Source organism: Meleagris gallopavo, chromosome 2 (genome assembly GCF_000146605.3).
Source record: "Meleagris gallopavo isolate NT-WF06-2002-E0010 breed Aviagen turkey brand Nicholas breeding stock chromosome 2, Turkey_5.1, whole genome shotgun sequence".
Lineage (NCBI taxonomy): Eukaryota > Metazoa > Chordata > Aves > Galliformes > Phasianidae > Meleagris > Meleagris gallopavo.
In genome coordinates, this window is record NC_015012.2 from 29,509,613 (window position 1) to 29,524,051 (window position 14,439).

At 37.1% G+C, this 14,439-nt stretch overlaps 1 protein-coding gene across 2 annotated transcripts; it reads right to left on the reverse strand.

The window, feature by feature from the left end:
- Positions 1 to 2,944: 2,944 nt before the first annotated feature.
- Positions 2,945 to 14,433, reverse strand: SLC30A6 (solute carrier family 30 member 6). 2 transcript variants are annotated; one of them, XM_010706854.3, is made up of 14 exons: positions 14,166 to 14,341; positions 13,774 to 13,860; positions 12,865 to 12,949; positions 11,922 to 11,964; positions 11,488 to 11,553; positions 10,993 to 11,073; positions 9,737 to 9,772; positions 8,610 to 8,704; positions 7,766 to 7,814; positions 6,822 to 6,941; positions 6,449 to 6,551; positions 6,135 to 6,182; positions 5,497 to 5,565; positions 2,945 to 4,147 (listed from the first exon to the last, which is right to left on the reverse strand). In XM_010706854.3, the coding sequence occupies exons 3-14, from the start codon at positions 12,890 to 12,892 to the stop codon at positions 3,650 to 3,652; spliced, it is 1,236 nt and encodes a 411-aa protein (XP_010705156.1). In that variant the 5' UTR covers positions 12,893 to 12,949; positions 13,774 to 13,860; positions 14,166 to 14,341; the 3' UTR covers positions 2,945 to 3,649. The 2 variants fall into 2 exon arrangements, with proteins under 2 accessions (XP_010705156.1, XP_019468314.1); XM_019612769.2 differs by lacking the exon at positions 14,166 to 14,341 and adding an exon at positions 14,360 to 14,433 and having other exon boundaries at positions 3,650 to 4,147.
- Between the last annotated feature and the right edge of the window lie 6 nt (positions 14,434 to 14,439).

Consider the following 14,439-nt stretch of genomic DNA (forward strand, 5'->3'; position numbering starts at 1 on the left):
GTACAAAGAAACGACACAGAGGTTGCTGTAGTAAGATTCAGCGGTTCTCAACACAAAGAGGGATGATTTTCTTTCCTCTCTAACTGCATGTGAGGCCCAGAAAGAGTTTCCTTCAGGAGGCACACAGCTATCGTTTTTAGAAGAGGAGGGCATCTTAAACATCCTGGCAACTTAAATGACCTGTCATTCATTTGAAAACTGCTGATGGAAAATGTACATCAGCCCAGTAGCCATGTGCCTATGGATCTAAAGCCCCCAAAACTGTCAGTAAAGACATGATACAAGATGGGTCCTCACTGCTTCTAAGCCAAAGCAGAACAAGCAGGTAGGAGACAGTCTGTACCAGTTTGAGTCTGGTAAAATGCCAGGGAAAATACAAGTGACAAGACCAGGACTGGCAGTGCGGTACAGGTAATCAGTTTAGAATTCAGAGCCCAGCTTTATGTTGAAGTTCATTTCCCTGGATGGTTTCTCCTTCCCTGTCGGATGGCTGCACCAGGGAACAAAAATCACCAGAAGGGATTTTAAGTAATCTTAAAACTAAAGAAATCAGCCAAGGACTTTCCCTTGAATAAGGTTAGTCACATTTCTGTCAAGTAAAAAAATGAATCCACCATTCCTGGGAAGCTGTCACTGCCTTATCACAGTCCCCCTCAAGGTGTATTAAGTTATTAACAAGGGGAAAGGGAACAAACTGAAGAGTCAGAGCTCAACAGGTTTTTAGTTTGGGTTTACACTAGTTATGTGTGCTGTAACTCTTTTTATAAGTTCACCACAAGAAAAGTAACGACACACGATCCTCATTCTTCAGCACTTGCTGCATTTAGCTACAAGTGAAGTGATCCTAAGCATACACAGCAAGAACTGGCTAAGGGAATAACAATGCAGACTGTTCTCTAGGCAGAAATGATGGCAAGAGTATCAGTCCTCTTCCTCCTCTCGCTGGAGTAGCAATCCTATCGCCAGGAATGAAGACAAAAGAAATTAGCAATTCAGAGTCACATTCCATATAATTGATTGTGAGCACCTAGCAACAAATAAATAAAATACAACTAGAAAAGATAAGGTGCAGTAGAAATGCTTTTGGTAGAAATATTACAAGGACCAATCTACATCGGTAGTAGGCCCAGCAAGAACTACAGTTCAACGCGTAGATGGGTGCCACTTCAGAGTATATCCCATAAACCACGTCTATTTCTCTAAGTGAAAGATAACTACAACATTCTGCACACAAATTACCATTTTTTTCCTTGTCATTCATGGATGACACTGATTTTATTTTCCTCTTATAAAAGGAAACATTTTACTCTGTTGATTTAACAAATATTCTGAATTATATTCATTACAATAAAGCAGCTAAAAAGCTGTTCTAGTCTCTAAAAGAACTTTTATCATCTGCACATGTAATATATATATATATAAACAATCACTCAAAAAAATAATTTTGTTTAAGTGATTATATTGCACTCAATTCTGGAATTCCATTCTCCCTTCGCATTTTAAATCAAAGATCAGCTTCATTTTTTATTTATTTTTTTAATAAAATGAAGCTTTAACTTTCTATTAAAAACAAGTAGGCATGCAATCAATATAATACAATATATTTCAAATGTCACCAAAAAGGAAAAGTTGCTTATGAAACTGGAGTAAGGAACAATTCTGCAATAGGCCACGTGAGAGTAGTAAATGTAAACATTCTGCTGGCACTACGCTGTTGCAGGTGGTGCAGAGTGCAGCCCAGTTCAGCACCCAGGAGGTACAGGAAATCTGTTGAAGCATTCTGTACTTCTGTGAGTCTCCATGCAGCAATGGGACATCCAATGGACTATGCATAAACACAGAGCAATGAGAGGATGGTGGTTACAGAGCTAACGCCGACCTCGGAGCGCCGTGATTTTGAAATGATGTTTTCCTGATGGTTACATATTCAAAGACAGCAGTGAAACTATTATTGTTGCTGCAAATAAAGTACAGAGTTAGATCCCCCGTGTGTAACTTACATTACTGTATGCCAGTGGCAGTCTGGACACTACCTTCAGCCTACAAAATCCCAGCAAGGGGCCTCTGTGCAGAATGTCACCTTGCTTTGTTCACAGGAGTGGCACCCTTCTCCACGTGTCAGAGGCAGCAGAGAAAAAACACATATGAAAAAAAGAAAAAATCCTCAGCCAACATTGAGGCCACAGATCTTGAAAATTCAAATGAAAGCAGCTGCTTCTCAACTCAGCTCTACAGGAGAACAAGATCTTTCTCTCTATCGAACTCATTAGCTTCAGATAACAAACATTATTACACTTAGAGTCCCTGAGATACTACAGCTCTCTACCTGGGACAAATGGAGAGACTTCGGATACACAATAATGAGGTGCAAGCCAAGACACAGCACCCTGAGTTGCAAGTGAAACGATAGGAATGGGCAACCCATTCCTGAACAGCCAAGAGATGCAGAAGAAAATGCAAAGGAGGTACTGGCTGGGGAATTAAAAGATGCGTATTGCAAGGGAGGACAGAAAAAAAAAAATCTGAAGTACTTCTACAAAGCCTTTCCCTGTTACCATCAGAGCAGGGCAGAAAAAACAAGCAGAAGGAAAATCCTTCTGAGAAAGGCCGTGAAGAAATAGGGCCTTCTGTATGCACAGTAGAACAATAATGCAAAAGCAGAGACAGTTAGGCAGTCTTGTTCCCAGTGTGCCCCGAATGTTAAGCACTCCAGCACTGACTGTAAGAACTGACAGTATTCTGGACAGAAACCTAGGCAGAGAAGTAGATAATCCTTTTCTCCTGAAACAACAGGAAAAATACAAAGAGGCAAAATACAAAGTCACAATCAAATCAGAGAATACTTTCCGTAGTGGAAAATGAAATACTGGCTTCAGAAACAAAACAGATATCTGTTCTGTATCTTAAACAGGGTTAACTGTAAAAAAGAGGTGCTTGTAAAATCTTAAGTTTGAAATCCTTTATTTCCCAGTATATTGCTTACTCTGAAATGAAATCAAAAAGAAATATCAGAGATGGATGTGGAAAACTTACAGCTAGAAAACGGTTGCTGAGCCATCTGAATTTCTATAAAGGCATCAACAAAAGTGTTAAAAACTGTCTCAAAATTAATTCGAATCTGAAATGCCAGATTGTCCTTACAATGGCCACAATATGAGAACTGATGGACTTCTGCAACCCTGGAAAAACTACTTGTGACTTTGCCAAAACGTGGCTTAATATAGCAATCAAAACATCCTCAAAAACAGAGTCTTGCACATCTGCGGTTTCCTTTTCTCTCAACCATTCAGCACTCAGTAAGCTGTTCTCATTAGTTAAAAACGTTACTTAGTCACAAATTTACTTTCCTATGCAGTTGTGCTGTAATCTTGATACATTCTTGGGGAAAAAAAGGAGAGTGAGTAGAAAGCTGAATAAAAGTAGACGCTATAAAAACTACCTGTAAAGTATCATAAGTCCGGAAAACATTTGTGGCATTACACAGGCTACTGTTAACATAAAGGAAAAAAGCAATTTAACCATTTCACAAATATGAACAATGCACTTGTTCCCAGCCATTTAGAATGCTTTGACATTCCAAATGTTCATAAAAATTGGGTAATAAAATAATTAAGTCAATACCCTTAAGTACAATAAATAATGCTGTTTATTATGGTCGGGATTGACCACGAGTGTTTGTTCCATATCTGCTTGGGACATTTGTAAACCCAGTTCTGAATCCTTGAGTTGCTCCCACTCCCGGTATTCCAAATCCTTGATTGAGTACACCGCTGTAAGGTGTGGATCCATGATTAAGGCCTAATCCATAGGGCCTTGTTTGAGCATTTAAGAGGATAACTGGATTCACGTTTTTGCCTGGTGTATTGAAAGAAAATTCTGGTGGCGGGCTGCTGGGCTTTGCTGGAGTAGACGTAGTAGGGTTCAAGTTGTCAGCAGCTTTCAAAGATGGCATTGTAATAACATGATGATCCGAAAGGTTCAGCATATTGTTTGCAATAGGCACGGATGATAAGGTAGGTCTGATCCAGTCATCTTTGAAAATCTGAACAGTCAAGGTTGAGACCAATGTGTATAATCTGTTAGCGACATGGGCAAGTACCATTTGCTCATTCGCATCTCTTCGAATTCGGACGTGTACTGATCCAGCCTAAAAAAATGATAAGAATAAGTGGGCTGATAACTGTCACCTTGATAAGATTCTCCACATGCATTCAAGAAGAAGCAAAGTCATCCCGCAGAGAATCACACAAAGACCTTTTTCAACGGAGATTACTGACTAAGCTGGGAAGCATATCCATGAATTCCATTACTAGAACAGATTTTGATCTTTGCTAATGTGTTGACCTCATGAACAACATCAAGATCATTATTCAGGAAAAGTTGAGTCTTCAAACTGAACTATAAAATACAACATGTGATGACATGAAAACAAAAGGCAACAACAAAAAAGGCCCAAGCAAAGAAGCAAGCACAGATAAATTTCAGTTTCACACTCAAGAAAATGTATCATCGCTAGGCTGCTGGAGCAGACAGAAGACAAAGTCAACAAAGTGCATGGCAGATGCTAAAAATGAAACCACTAGCAAGAATAAAAGAAAGGCACTGCCCCTCAGGAAACTCAGACTGATTTTCTCCTTAAAGCATATGTGCCTGTGAGCTATCCCTGCCTCTCAGTAATGCTGCATTGCTCACCTTGAACTACTGATGAAAAAGTACACAAAATGAACCCCTCACATCCTTTTTCACTTCATGCTTAATAAAAGATGGTTCACAGCCGCTGCTAATTTAGGGTATTTTTTATGTCAGATGGAGCAGTTGAGAGCGTACCCAGGTCTCTGGAAGTTTCTACTGCAATATGGAAGGTGCCAGTAGAAAATGTACAAGCAAAGGTCTGACCAAGCCCTTTTTCTCCCTCCAAAAAGTAGCTTAATGGAAGAATTAGGAAGTAGAAATAATAAAAATAAATCTAACAGTCCTAATTTTCTGACTTTCACAACATACCTGCATCCATTCAAGAATAACTGAGTTGTCTGTGATCATTCTAGATCACTAAAAAGGCCTTCTTTCTTTCAGTAAAATATCAGTGTACATCTGTAGTTGCATTGCACTTTTTTTCCTGTTACATATAAACACTGAAAATATTACCCTATTGCAGATCTTTTGTGCATGGAGATCTACAGGTTTTTTCTCCTCAGAGAGGTTTTACACTAACATGTTTTGAAAAATGTCTTTACTATTGTGTGGAGTGCCAAAATGCAGGATAAGGTCTGAAATGCTCTAATTCAGAGCTGCTACATACATGAATAGTCCCAATAACAACGCTTTAAAAAACATTAGGTGGGAGAAAAATAAGTTGTTTTTATTTTTTAAGTCACAGAAAAAGACTGAGCATTGACTCAATGAATTTGTTTTCTTTTTTCTTTAAAAGAAGTATCTTACTACTTTTATTTAAATAAATACACATTTTTTTTTAAAGACAATAAAGACATTACTTACCAAAGTGCCAAAACCTAATGTCCAGAAATGCTCATTTCGAACTTCCAAGACACCATCCAAAGTTGAAACCTAATTTTCCACAAATACCCAGAAGCGTGAGAAGTTATAAATATTCTAAGAAGATCTGAACATTTCTAATACTTATTCACACAGCTGAACACCAACATTTTCATTAATGAAACAACAGCTTCAAGACCACAAAACCAAATAGATCTGTTAATTGTAGCATAAACATTTATCTTCTGCTTTCTCTAAACATCCAAATCCATCAGAAAAGTGAATGTAAGTAGCTCAGGTTAAAGTAGCTCTCATTGTGAAACTGAAACATCATCTGAACTTGATATGCTGTCTGCAAACAGCATTCTTTACTCTTCTTTCCCTCAACTTACATTGGTAATCTCCTTCCGCAATAGGTTAAAACTTAGAAGAATCAACTGACCAACAACACACACGTGCCAGGTACCTCTGTGACACTACTTGTCTTAGATAATAAACTCCACATTTTCTACATTCAAAAAAAAAAAATTAAGAAATCCCTGAGGGATCATCTTGGATTAGTCATAAAAACTCTTCATGCTCCTGAATGCATACTTAACACTGGCTCTACATGACATGTCATGTATTATACACTGACTTACCTCTCTAAGAAGTTTATCCAACTGGCCAAACACATGTGGTGGGGTTGTCTTGAAAAGAAAAAAAAGTTACACTAAAGATTAACTGGCTCTGATTAAATAACAGAGCCTTTAAAACCAGTTTACCTACACAAGACCAATGATATGACACAATACGTTCTTATTACTTCATGCTGAACACTTTTACTGTCTTTACAATTCCTCTGGCCTTTCATCAAACATTCCTCTCAGAACATTTCCATTTACAACCTTAAAACAGATAAGGACATTTAACAAAACTGAAATCCTCCCAAAACTGTTTTGCAATATTGCCTTACCTGGAGCAGTACTTTCCCACTGTAGACACTCATGGGGTACATTGTACCAAATGTCATCAAAGCTATTGCTATAGCTGACGCTGTGTCTACTGCATAGTAATTGCTGAAGGAAAAAAAATAAGGGAAAAAAAGGGAGTGCTATTATTGAAAGGCATGAGGACTTTAAAAGAATGAAAAAAATCAAAAGAAACTACACACAAATTGAGAAGATCTTAACTATGTATCTTTGAGAAATGGCAAATACATTAATGCAACTGCAAATTCATTCATACATAATGCAGCTTTTGATGAGAACACTCTTTTCACATAAGAAAAAGCAACTTCCCACAGAATGGATATAAAATGAATTTCATTAAACAACAACTACACATACTTGATTTCAATGAGCATATATGTAATGCAAAGAGCTAGAGCTCCAGCAATATCAATCAAGACAAAAGGGTTCATCCGTGGTAGAAAGATGCTACTCAGTCCCGGGATGATTCCACAAATACTGAAACAAAACCAAACAAGCAGTTGTTAGCTAATTGTTCATTACTACTTCCATACCACAATAACCGTAAGAGTTTACCCCACTACTTCAGAATATGACACCCTGCAAATGATACCTCCAAGAACCCTAAAAGCCCTTCTAACTCAGCTCATACTTAACGTTTTACAATTCATATTTTCATATCAACAGCATAAGTACTCAAAGAGGTAGGTATAACTAAAAGTAAACACTTCTGATATCTGACAAAAATATTTGAAAATGATTTTGTCTTGCCTTCAGATAACAGTACAGATAGCAGGAGAGTTAAAAGCTAAGATGAATAAGAAACTTTGGATCAGTGCCTGGAAGACACAGGCTCTCCAGTTTTCTGCTGGATAAGTGAGGAGATTCCATAGCCAGTTTCACATATTTCACTTAAACTGCAATCATCCCAGCTGCTTGCTTATTATACAGAGTAATTAAAAAAAAAAAATCCCTTTAAGATGTATTGACCAGATAGGTAACAGTTGTTGAGAAACACAGTCAGGTCTGTACCAAACAAAGCTAGTTTACCTCACCCTTTCCAAGGAGAATTACATACAATGTACTGAATGCATTCAAAAGGAAGGTTATACAGAAAGATGTATTCCTATGAGATTGACACGTCTTGGAAATATGAGAGATAATGCTTTGGCCGGAGTCCACACGTTGGATCAGTAGATAACGCTGCTTTAAAAACCTCTAAAATGCAAGAGCTCTTGTCTCAACATCTTTCAAGATTGCTATTATCCACAAAAAACAACACTGCCTCCCAGAAGTTAACTGCTAAAAAAACAGAGCTTTACCTTCTACTGAGATCTGCAACGTGCTCCTGAAGCCAACTTGTGCTTGCAGCTTCAAAAGAAAGTTAATGAAATGACTACAAGTAAAGCAATCCATTTTAGAAAATACTTCAAGTTTTATTTTAAGGGAAGAACCTATTACACTGTGAATAAATAAATGCATCTCAGCAGAATTGCTGTCATATTAACAATACAAAGCCTGGCCTTTCTAGGCAGTAAGTAAAATGCTTGTTTCATATAACAACCTGAACTGACTAAATACAAATATAATTTCAGGTTATGTTCAACATAGTTATCTCCACATCACATAAAGTATAATGCATAGATAGTAATTATAACTACATAATTTAACAAAATTACATTCACTGAAATGAAGCATTGTATATGGCAAAATATACAGAAAAGCACGGAAAAAACAACCACTTGACTAGTATTCAAAATACTCAGTGTCTCAGCAGCCAGTGAGAGTGTTTGCAAGATTATTTTGTAGTGGAAAAAATGGGAGGTAAAAGTACTGTTAAGGAGAAATTACTACATTTTTCAATCCATGAATAAACCAACAAAATGTTTTTAAAGTAAAATTTGAAATATGACCTTGAATTTAGAAGATAAAAAAATAAAGGGTACTTCAGCATTATGGCGATACTCAGTTTTCAGCAACGGCTACATAGAAATTCTGAGAGCCACGTAAGCAAATCGGTGATGAAATCTGGAATGCAATCCTAAACTGCATTAAGCTCAGAAGTAACAGTAACATTAACCAGCTAGTTAAGGAAGTTAACCAGACCATCATTAAAAAGGAACATAAAAGCCTTTTCTTAATTCTTAGTACATTTTAATCACATACCTTCAGAGACATAAGCAAAAGGCTTATTCCTCACAGAAAGCATTGTAAATAAGTTGAAAAAAAGAGCCACAAAAGTACCAACTAGTAGTCGCCCCCTAGGGAGAGCAAAAAAAAAAAAAGACAGCTATTTCATATTATCAACCATATGCATGAAACCAAGCTGTAATTACTGCTAACAATGTCATACCCACTTCTCTAAGCAGCTTTCACTGAAATCAAAAGTGAAAGTAAGATAAATTACCATACTGTCTAATAACTGACAGCATATTAGCATTCTAGGGGGAAAAAATGAAATCTCCAAATATCATGCATTAACATTATCACATTACACTGAACACAATGTTCATAATGTTGAGTAACTAACTGCACATGTGTGTATGTACACATGCACATAAACACACACATACATACGCATACCTGCAGTTCTATATTTATACACACTGTCCTTTGAAGTTTAAGAAATCTACTGTTCCTTTAGCAGAAATATTTGTTTTTCTACAGAAATGGCACAGGGCCTCTACTCTTTACTAGAACTACTATTTCACCATATCTTCCGTCCCTTCTTTCCCCTTTCCCATGTTCTTTGTAGTCATCATCGTCTTTGTAATAAACCAATTCCCTAATGATTACAGCATCTTCCCTCCAACATACCAGGCCTCCTAATGCACGATTTAGCAAGAGGCAGAAGATACTACAACACTTAGCAAACTACGAATGCACTGAGAGGCCAGTCAGCAGGCCTGTATGCTCACAGAGAGTCTTTCCTACAGCGTGAGCACTAACCTGGCTTTCTCTTCTGCACCCGGCCTCCAAATGTCAAAAAAAGAAAAAGCCACATTAACTGCCTATCTCTAAAATGTTGTAAAATTACAGAGAGACAAAGAACAATTGATAGCAAATGCCTAATGTCTTCCCTTAAATGAGATCTGGGGAGGGAAGAAGCCAGCATGCACCCCTTCCAGTCACACAGATGCACTGCATGCACCTGAGCACCCCCTGGTTGGCTCCCAGGTGCTCAAGCACTGGTTCAGGCCATGACTCGACATTTGCACTACAGCATGCTAGACTAAGAATTAGGAATACAAAGTGAAAAACCTCTCATTTCATATATCAAAATAATTTCTTACGTGTGTATCTCAGGCTGTTCCAGAAATCGCTCCGCACTACAAAAACGATGGAAAATTTGAGTTAGATTATACAATAAAGACTTGACAACTGAAGCATACTTATGTTCTGAAAAAATAGCTACCGTCCATACACAAAACTAACAGATACAGTATTGGGAAATATGAATTACTTAAGCAAGCACATCAGTTTTTGAAATTATGAAAATATGTATCACTGAGATGAAGCAGGATAGATTTTCCAATTATTTCCACACTATGCCATGTACACAACAGCTATCATAGGTATTGTCTACACACTAAAAAGATGCTTGTAAATGAACATGTCAGAAAATACTGCTACTCTCTCCACTGTTCCTGAAGGTAATCAGAACAAAGAGAGTTTAAAATCCCTGACTTAAAGCTTCTCACTAAGTTTCACTAAGGTCAAATAAAGCAGAGGTTGGATTCTGTGGTGGGAATACAAAGTTGTTGTGTTTTTACCCACCAGTGAGATAAGAAACAACCTTCAGCTGTAAACAAAGAAAAACCTAGGATAAGTTTAGGGAATTTCCTAAAGCCAGTGCCAGAAAAGTTGGAGGCTTTCACGGTGTCTCATTATTAAAATCCATTCCAGTGCATTTTGGGACCAAAGATCAACTGACATTGTAACATTTCTATGTTGTTAATACACGCCTTGATAGAGGAAATAAAACCTTCCAAAAGGAAAAAGGAAGATAAGTTGCCTCCATTCTAGGTATTAAAAGCCTTTTCAATTTTTAAGAATTAAATAATTTTTGAGGCTAAACACCTGAAACGCCACCTACACCTGGAACCTCTTGTACATCAAATTAAAGCTAAAGCAAGTTTTGTGGGACTGATGAAATTGCTAACTTAAACATCCAGATCCTTCACACATTAAGAAGTTGCTTCACTTCACGGTGCAACTTACAGAAAAAAAAGTTTTCTTTACTAATTACCTTAATAAGTCAAGATGCATAGGCAGACATATTACATCAAATTCCTAACAATGCTTGTAAAATATCATTCCTAAAAACACCGTCTTCTCCTTGACAGTTGTTAAATTCCAATTACCAATTCCTATCATTTCATTTCAAGTTCCCATGCAGAGTAATCGATATAAATTAGAGGTTAGGTTTATCAATATTTTTTCTACAATTTATCACTACAGATAACATTTGTAGAATGCATGTGCTTTTGCTCAACGTGGACTATCTTCTTATACGAGAAAAATCAAAGAAAAGCGTGCAGATCCCTACCTTTCTTTCAGTATAAAAAGAGCTCCAAGCTGCGCCAGAACCGTAGAAGCAAATACAGCCAGAACTTCAAACCTCTCAAACCTGAAATTTACATATTAAGTTACAGAACTTTCAACAATTCTCTGAATGCATTGCAGTCTGTAGAGAAGCAAGTGGAATAGACCTACTACCTCTAATTCTTTCAAGTGGAGATAGAGGAGAAGAAACCAGAAATTCACAACACAATTTTTAATTAAGCCAGAATTCCAATTACCACAAACAAACCTTTGTTCTGACAGAAGAAAGACCACAATTTCCAGCTTAAAATTACAATTTTTTAGTTCTTTTTCCTGTTTGTTCCCTTTTCTCCTCCTGTATACTGCGCCTGTTCTTTAGAGAACCAGTCTTTACACATATCAGTTCTCTGTGGTGGCTGTTACAGAACAGAAGCAAGGATATCCAACAATGAATCAAATGCTGTATTATCAAACACTGAATCTTGTTAACAGTACTCACCCAAATGAATAGACTGGACTGGGTTTCTTCACCATTACCCAGTAGCTTATTAGACATGTTATCAAACTGAAGAAAAAAAGGAGGAGAATTAGACTGTTAATAAACAAGTATGACCTCCAAAATATACACACGTACATTTCAGGTATTTTGAGAAAACCTTCTTTATATTGTCTGATATCACACTTACAAACTAAGAGTACAAAGCAAAAGTCTATGAAATTAACACAGGAATCTGATAGTTATCAACACAGCCTTAGTGTTTCTCATCTATTTATTGTGATGTACAATTTTACATTCATTTAAACTATATTTAAACCAGCTGGTGTTCCATCACTGGTGATTCACTGATATGTGTTTGTAAATACATTTTCTATGTACATAAATAAACAGAACCAGACACAAATAAACTGTAAGATTAAACGGCAAAAACTCACCTGAAAAGATCAAAGATTGTCAAATACGTGTAAGCAGTTAAAGCTGTAAAAAAGCAAATATTTAAAACTTATAATTTTTCAGTCACTTGTGTTCTTCTGCTAAATCCCTCTACTGCATCTCTATGCCATTTTCTATCTAAACAAATGATCTCTGCTGATACTGCAGAGTACTCTCTTTTTGTGCATGTAATATGAATGTTTTGAAAACACCAGCATCTCTCACTTTGTGAATAGGTTGATTTTGACAATCCAAATTCTACTAAATGCCCAACTACATAAAGTATTCAGCTACCAGGAATAAATAGTTGCAAATAAGGTCTTAAACACAGAGAAGTCAGGAGACTTTCTTGTAACACATTTCACCAAAGCAAGAGATCTCTTACATACATTACTGCAGGAAAAAGTAGGTTCACTAGTTCTGCTTCTCTAACTCATCTAAAATAGCAAGAAAACTTATGTTACAAATTGAAAATATGGGGCATTCTACTTTCAGTACTGCTGATAGGGAGCATCTTGGTGCCCCCGTACAAAAACAGGAAAAATACAAAACATTAAAAAGAGGCACTCCTGAAATTAGAGAATGTTTTTGCCACACTACAGCTGCCTTCAACCAACTGCAAATGAGGATCTCTCTGTGTTGCTACTATTACTTCTATAAGGAACAGCTTTAAGGACTAATTTAGAATTTTGTTTTTTGCAGACTTATAGGCAGAGGATGCTACATGGAAAAAAAAACAAGAAGCCTGGAAATCCTTGCACACCCCTCTGCAAGAAATGCTTCCACAACGACCATGGCAAATGAAAAGGAGGCACCTTCCAAATCAGGCTTCTCAGTCACCCAACTCCATTATGTGCAGAGCTTTGATTTGTAGTACTCTGGAACTTCATGAGTGCAGAAACACAGCGTAGCTGTTAGAAGCTTCATTGCAAGAGAGCCACATACCTATGCTGTTTGTAGAGCTGCACCACATTAGCAGGAAACCAATACATATTAAATTTATAGCACCAAACAGCAAGATCTTCCAGGACTGTTGAGGAGAATGAACATGTAAATTTTGGAAGATGTAAAATACAAGACAAAAATATACCTATCTTGTTTTAAAAAAAAATAAAAACAAAAACACAATATTGTAGCACTTGATCATGCAAGCAGAACTCTCTATGTTGCTCCCAGAAACATACAACTCACTTTAGGGCAACAATCTCATATTCTAGGTTAATTTTACAGATCGTCCCCAAACTTATTTTCAAACAGCATTACATACTACATTTTTTTAATCTGAAAAAACACCCCTCCATAGTATTTGCATCTAATTGCAGCACATTCTACCTGATTTTTTAAGACAGAATTACAACAGCTTTCTGTTTCCTGCCCTCAGTTCTGACAGGGAAGTACAGCCAAAAGACCTAAGCAGGTTCCATTCTTTATGCTACAACTTTGATCCCATGAACACCTGTGCAACTTCAGCTTACAGTTCTACCTAATGCATTAAACATAAGCACAGTTCTGGGGAAAATTAATTATCAGGGACAGGCCATAGGACTCCAACTTCACAGAAAGTTCAACTCAATTTAAAAATAGAAAAGCATCCTTACTATTCATAGCACTAATAATAATGCAGTATCTGTACACTATGGCATACAAAGGTATTTATAGCAGACAGCATTACTGTGATAATCTTAATATCTGATGCATAAGCTCAATGTGAAACTAACCTTAAAAAATAATCAATTCTTTTTATAAGTACAGCTATATTTTTAATATATTTCCCAAAATTTGTTTAAATTAATAGTGTATCTCAACTTATCACAGCTAATATCTTTATTATTTATTCTCAAAAGAAATACTCACCCTCCTATCTGCCGCAACCAGCCTAAATTCATGTGTTAACTTTCCAACCAATGACCTCTGTGATTTGCGGAACAGGTGTATTGTCCCCTTAAGAAAGTTAAAGTTTAATTAAATATTTTGCCCAAACCCCAGTATAAATTAAAAACAAAACAAAAAAAAAACAAAACAAAAAAAAACTTAACATATGAACTACTTCCATAACAAAAGCTCACTCCAATTCGTTGATATAATTAACATTAAATTCAACAGTGCCTCTCAATAACAAATTTATAACAATACACATTCTGTTACTACAAAATGACGACTGATTTCACGTTGACACAGACCAGAATTCACGACAGAGGTGCTTCCAAGCTGTTACCTAACCAGACTCAATCAGCTTACAGACACACCTGTCAACACAGCTGTATTTCACGCTGCTCTCAGTATCTGCAGGCACACCCACGTTTTGTTCGGTACCACGAGTACGAAGCAGTATCACAGACTGCAAACGTACGTTCCTCGGGGCAAAAACCCAGCACTTACTGTGCTTTTTCCACGCAAATCATTACCGAGCCCTCCCCAGGACGCCAAGGATCACCCCCACCTGCTGCCACAGGGACCCCGGAGAAGCCACCTGCGGCGGGGACTCCCCGGCCCGCGCCCACGGAGATCCGACCCGACGCA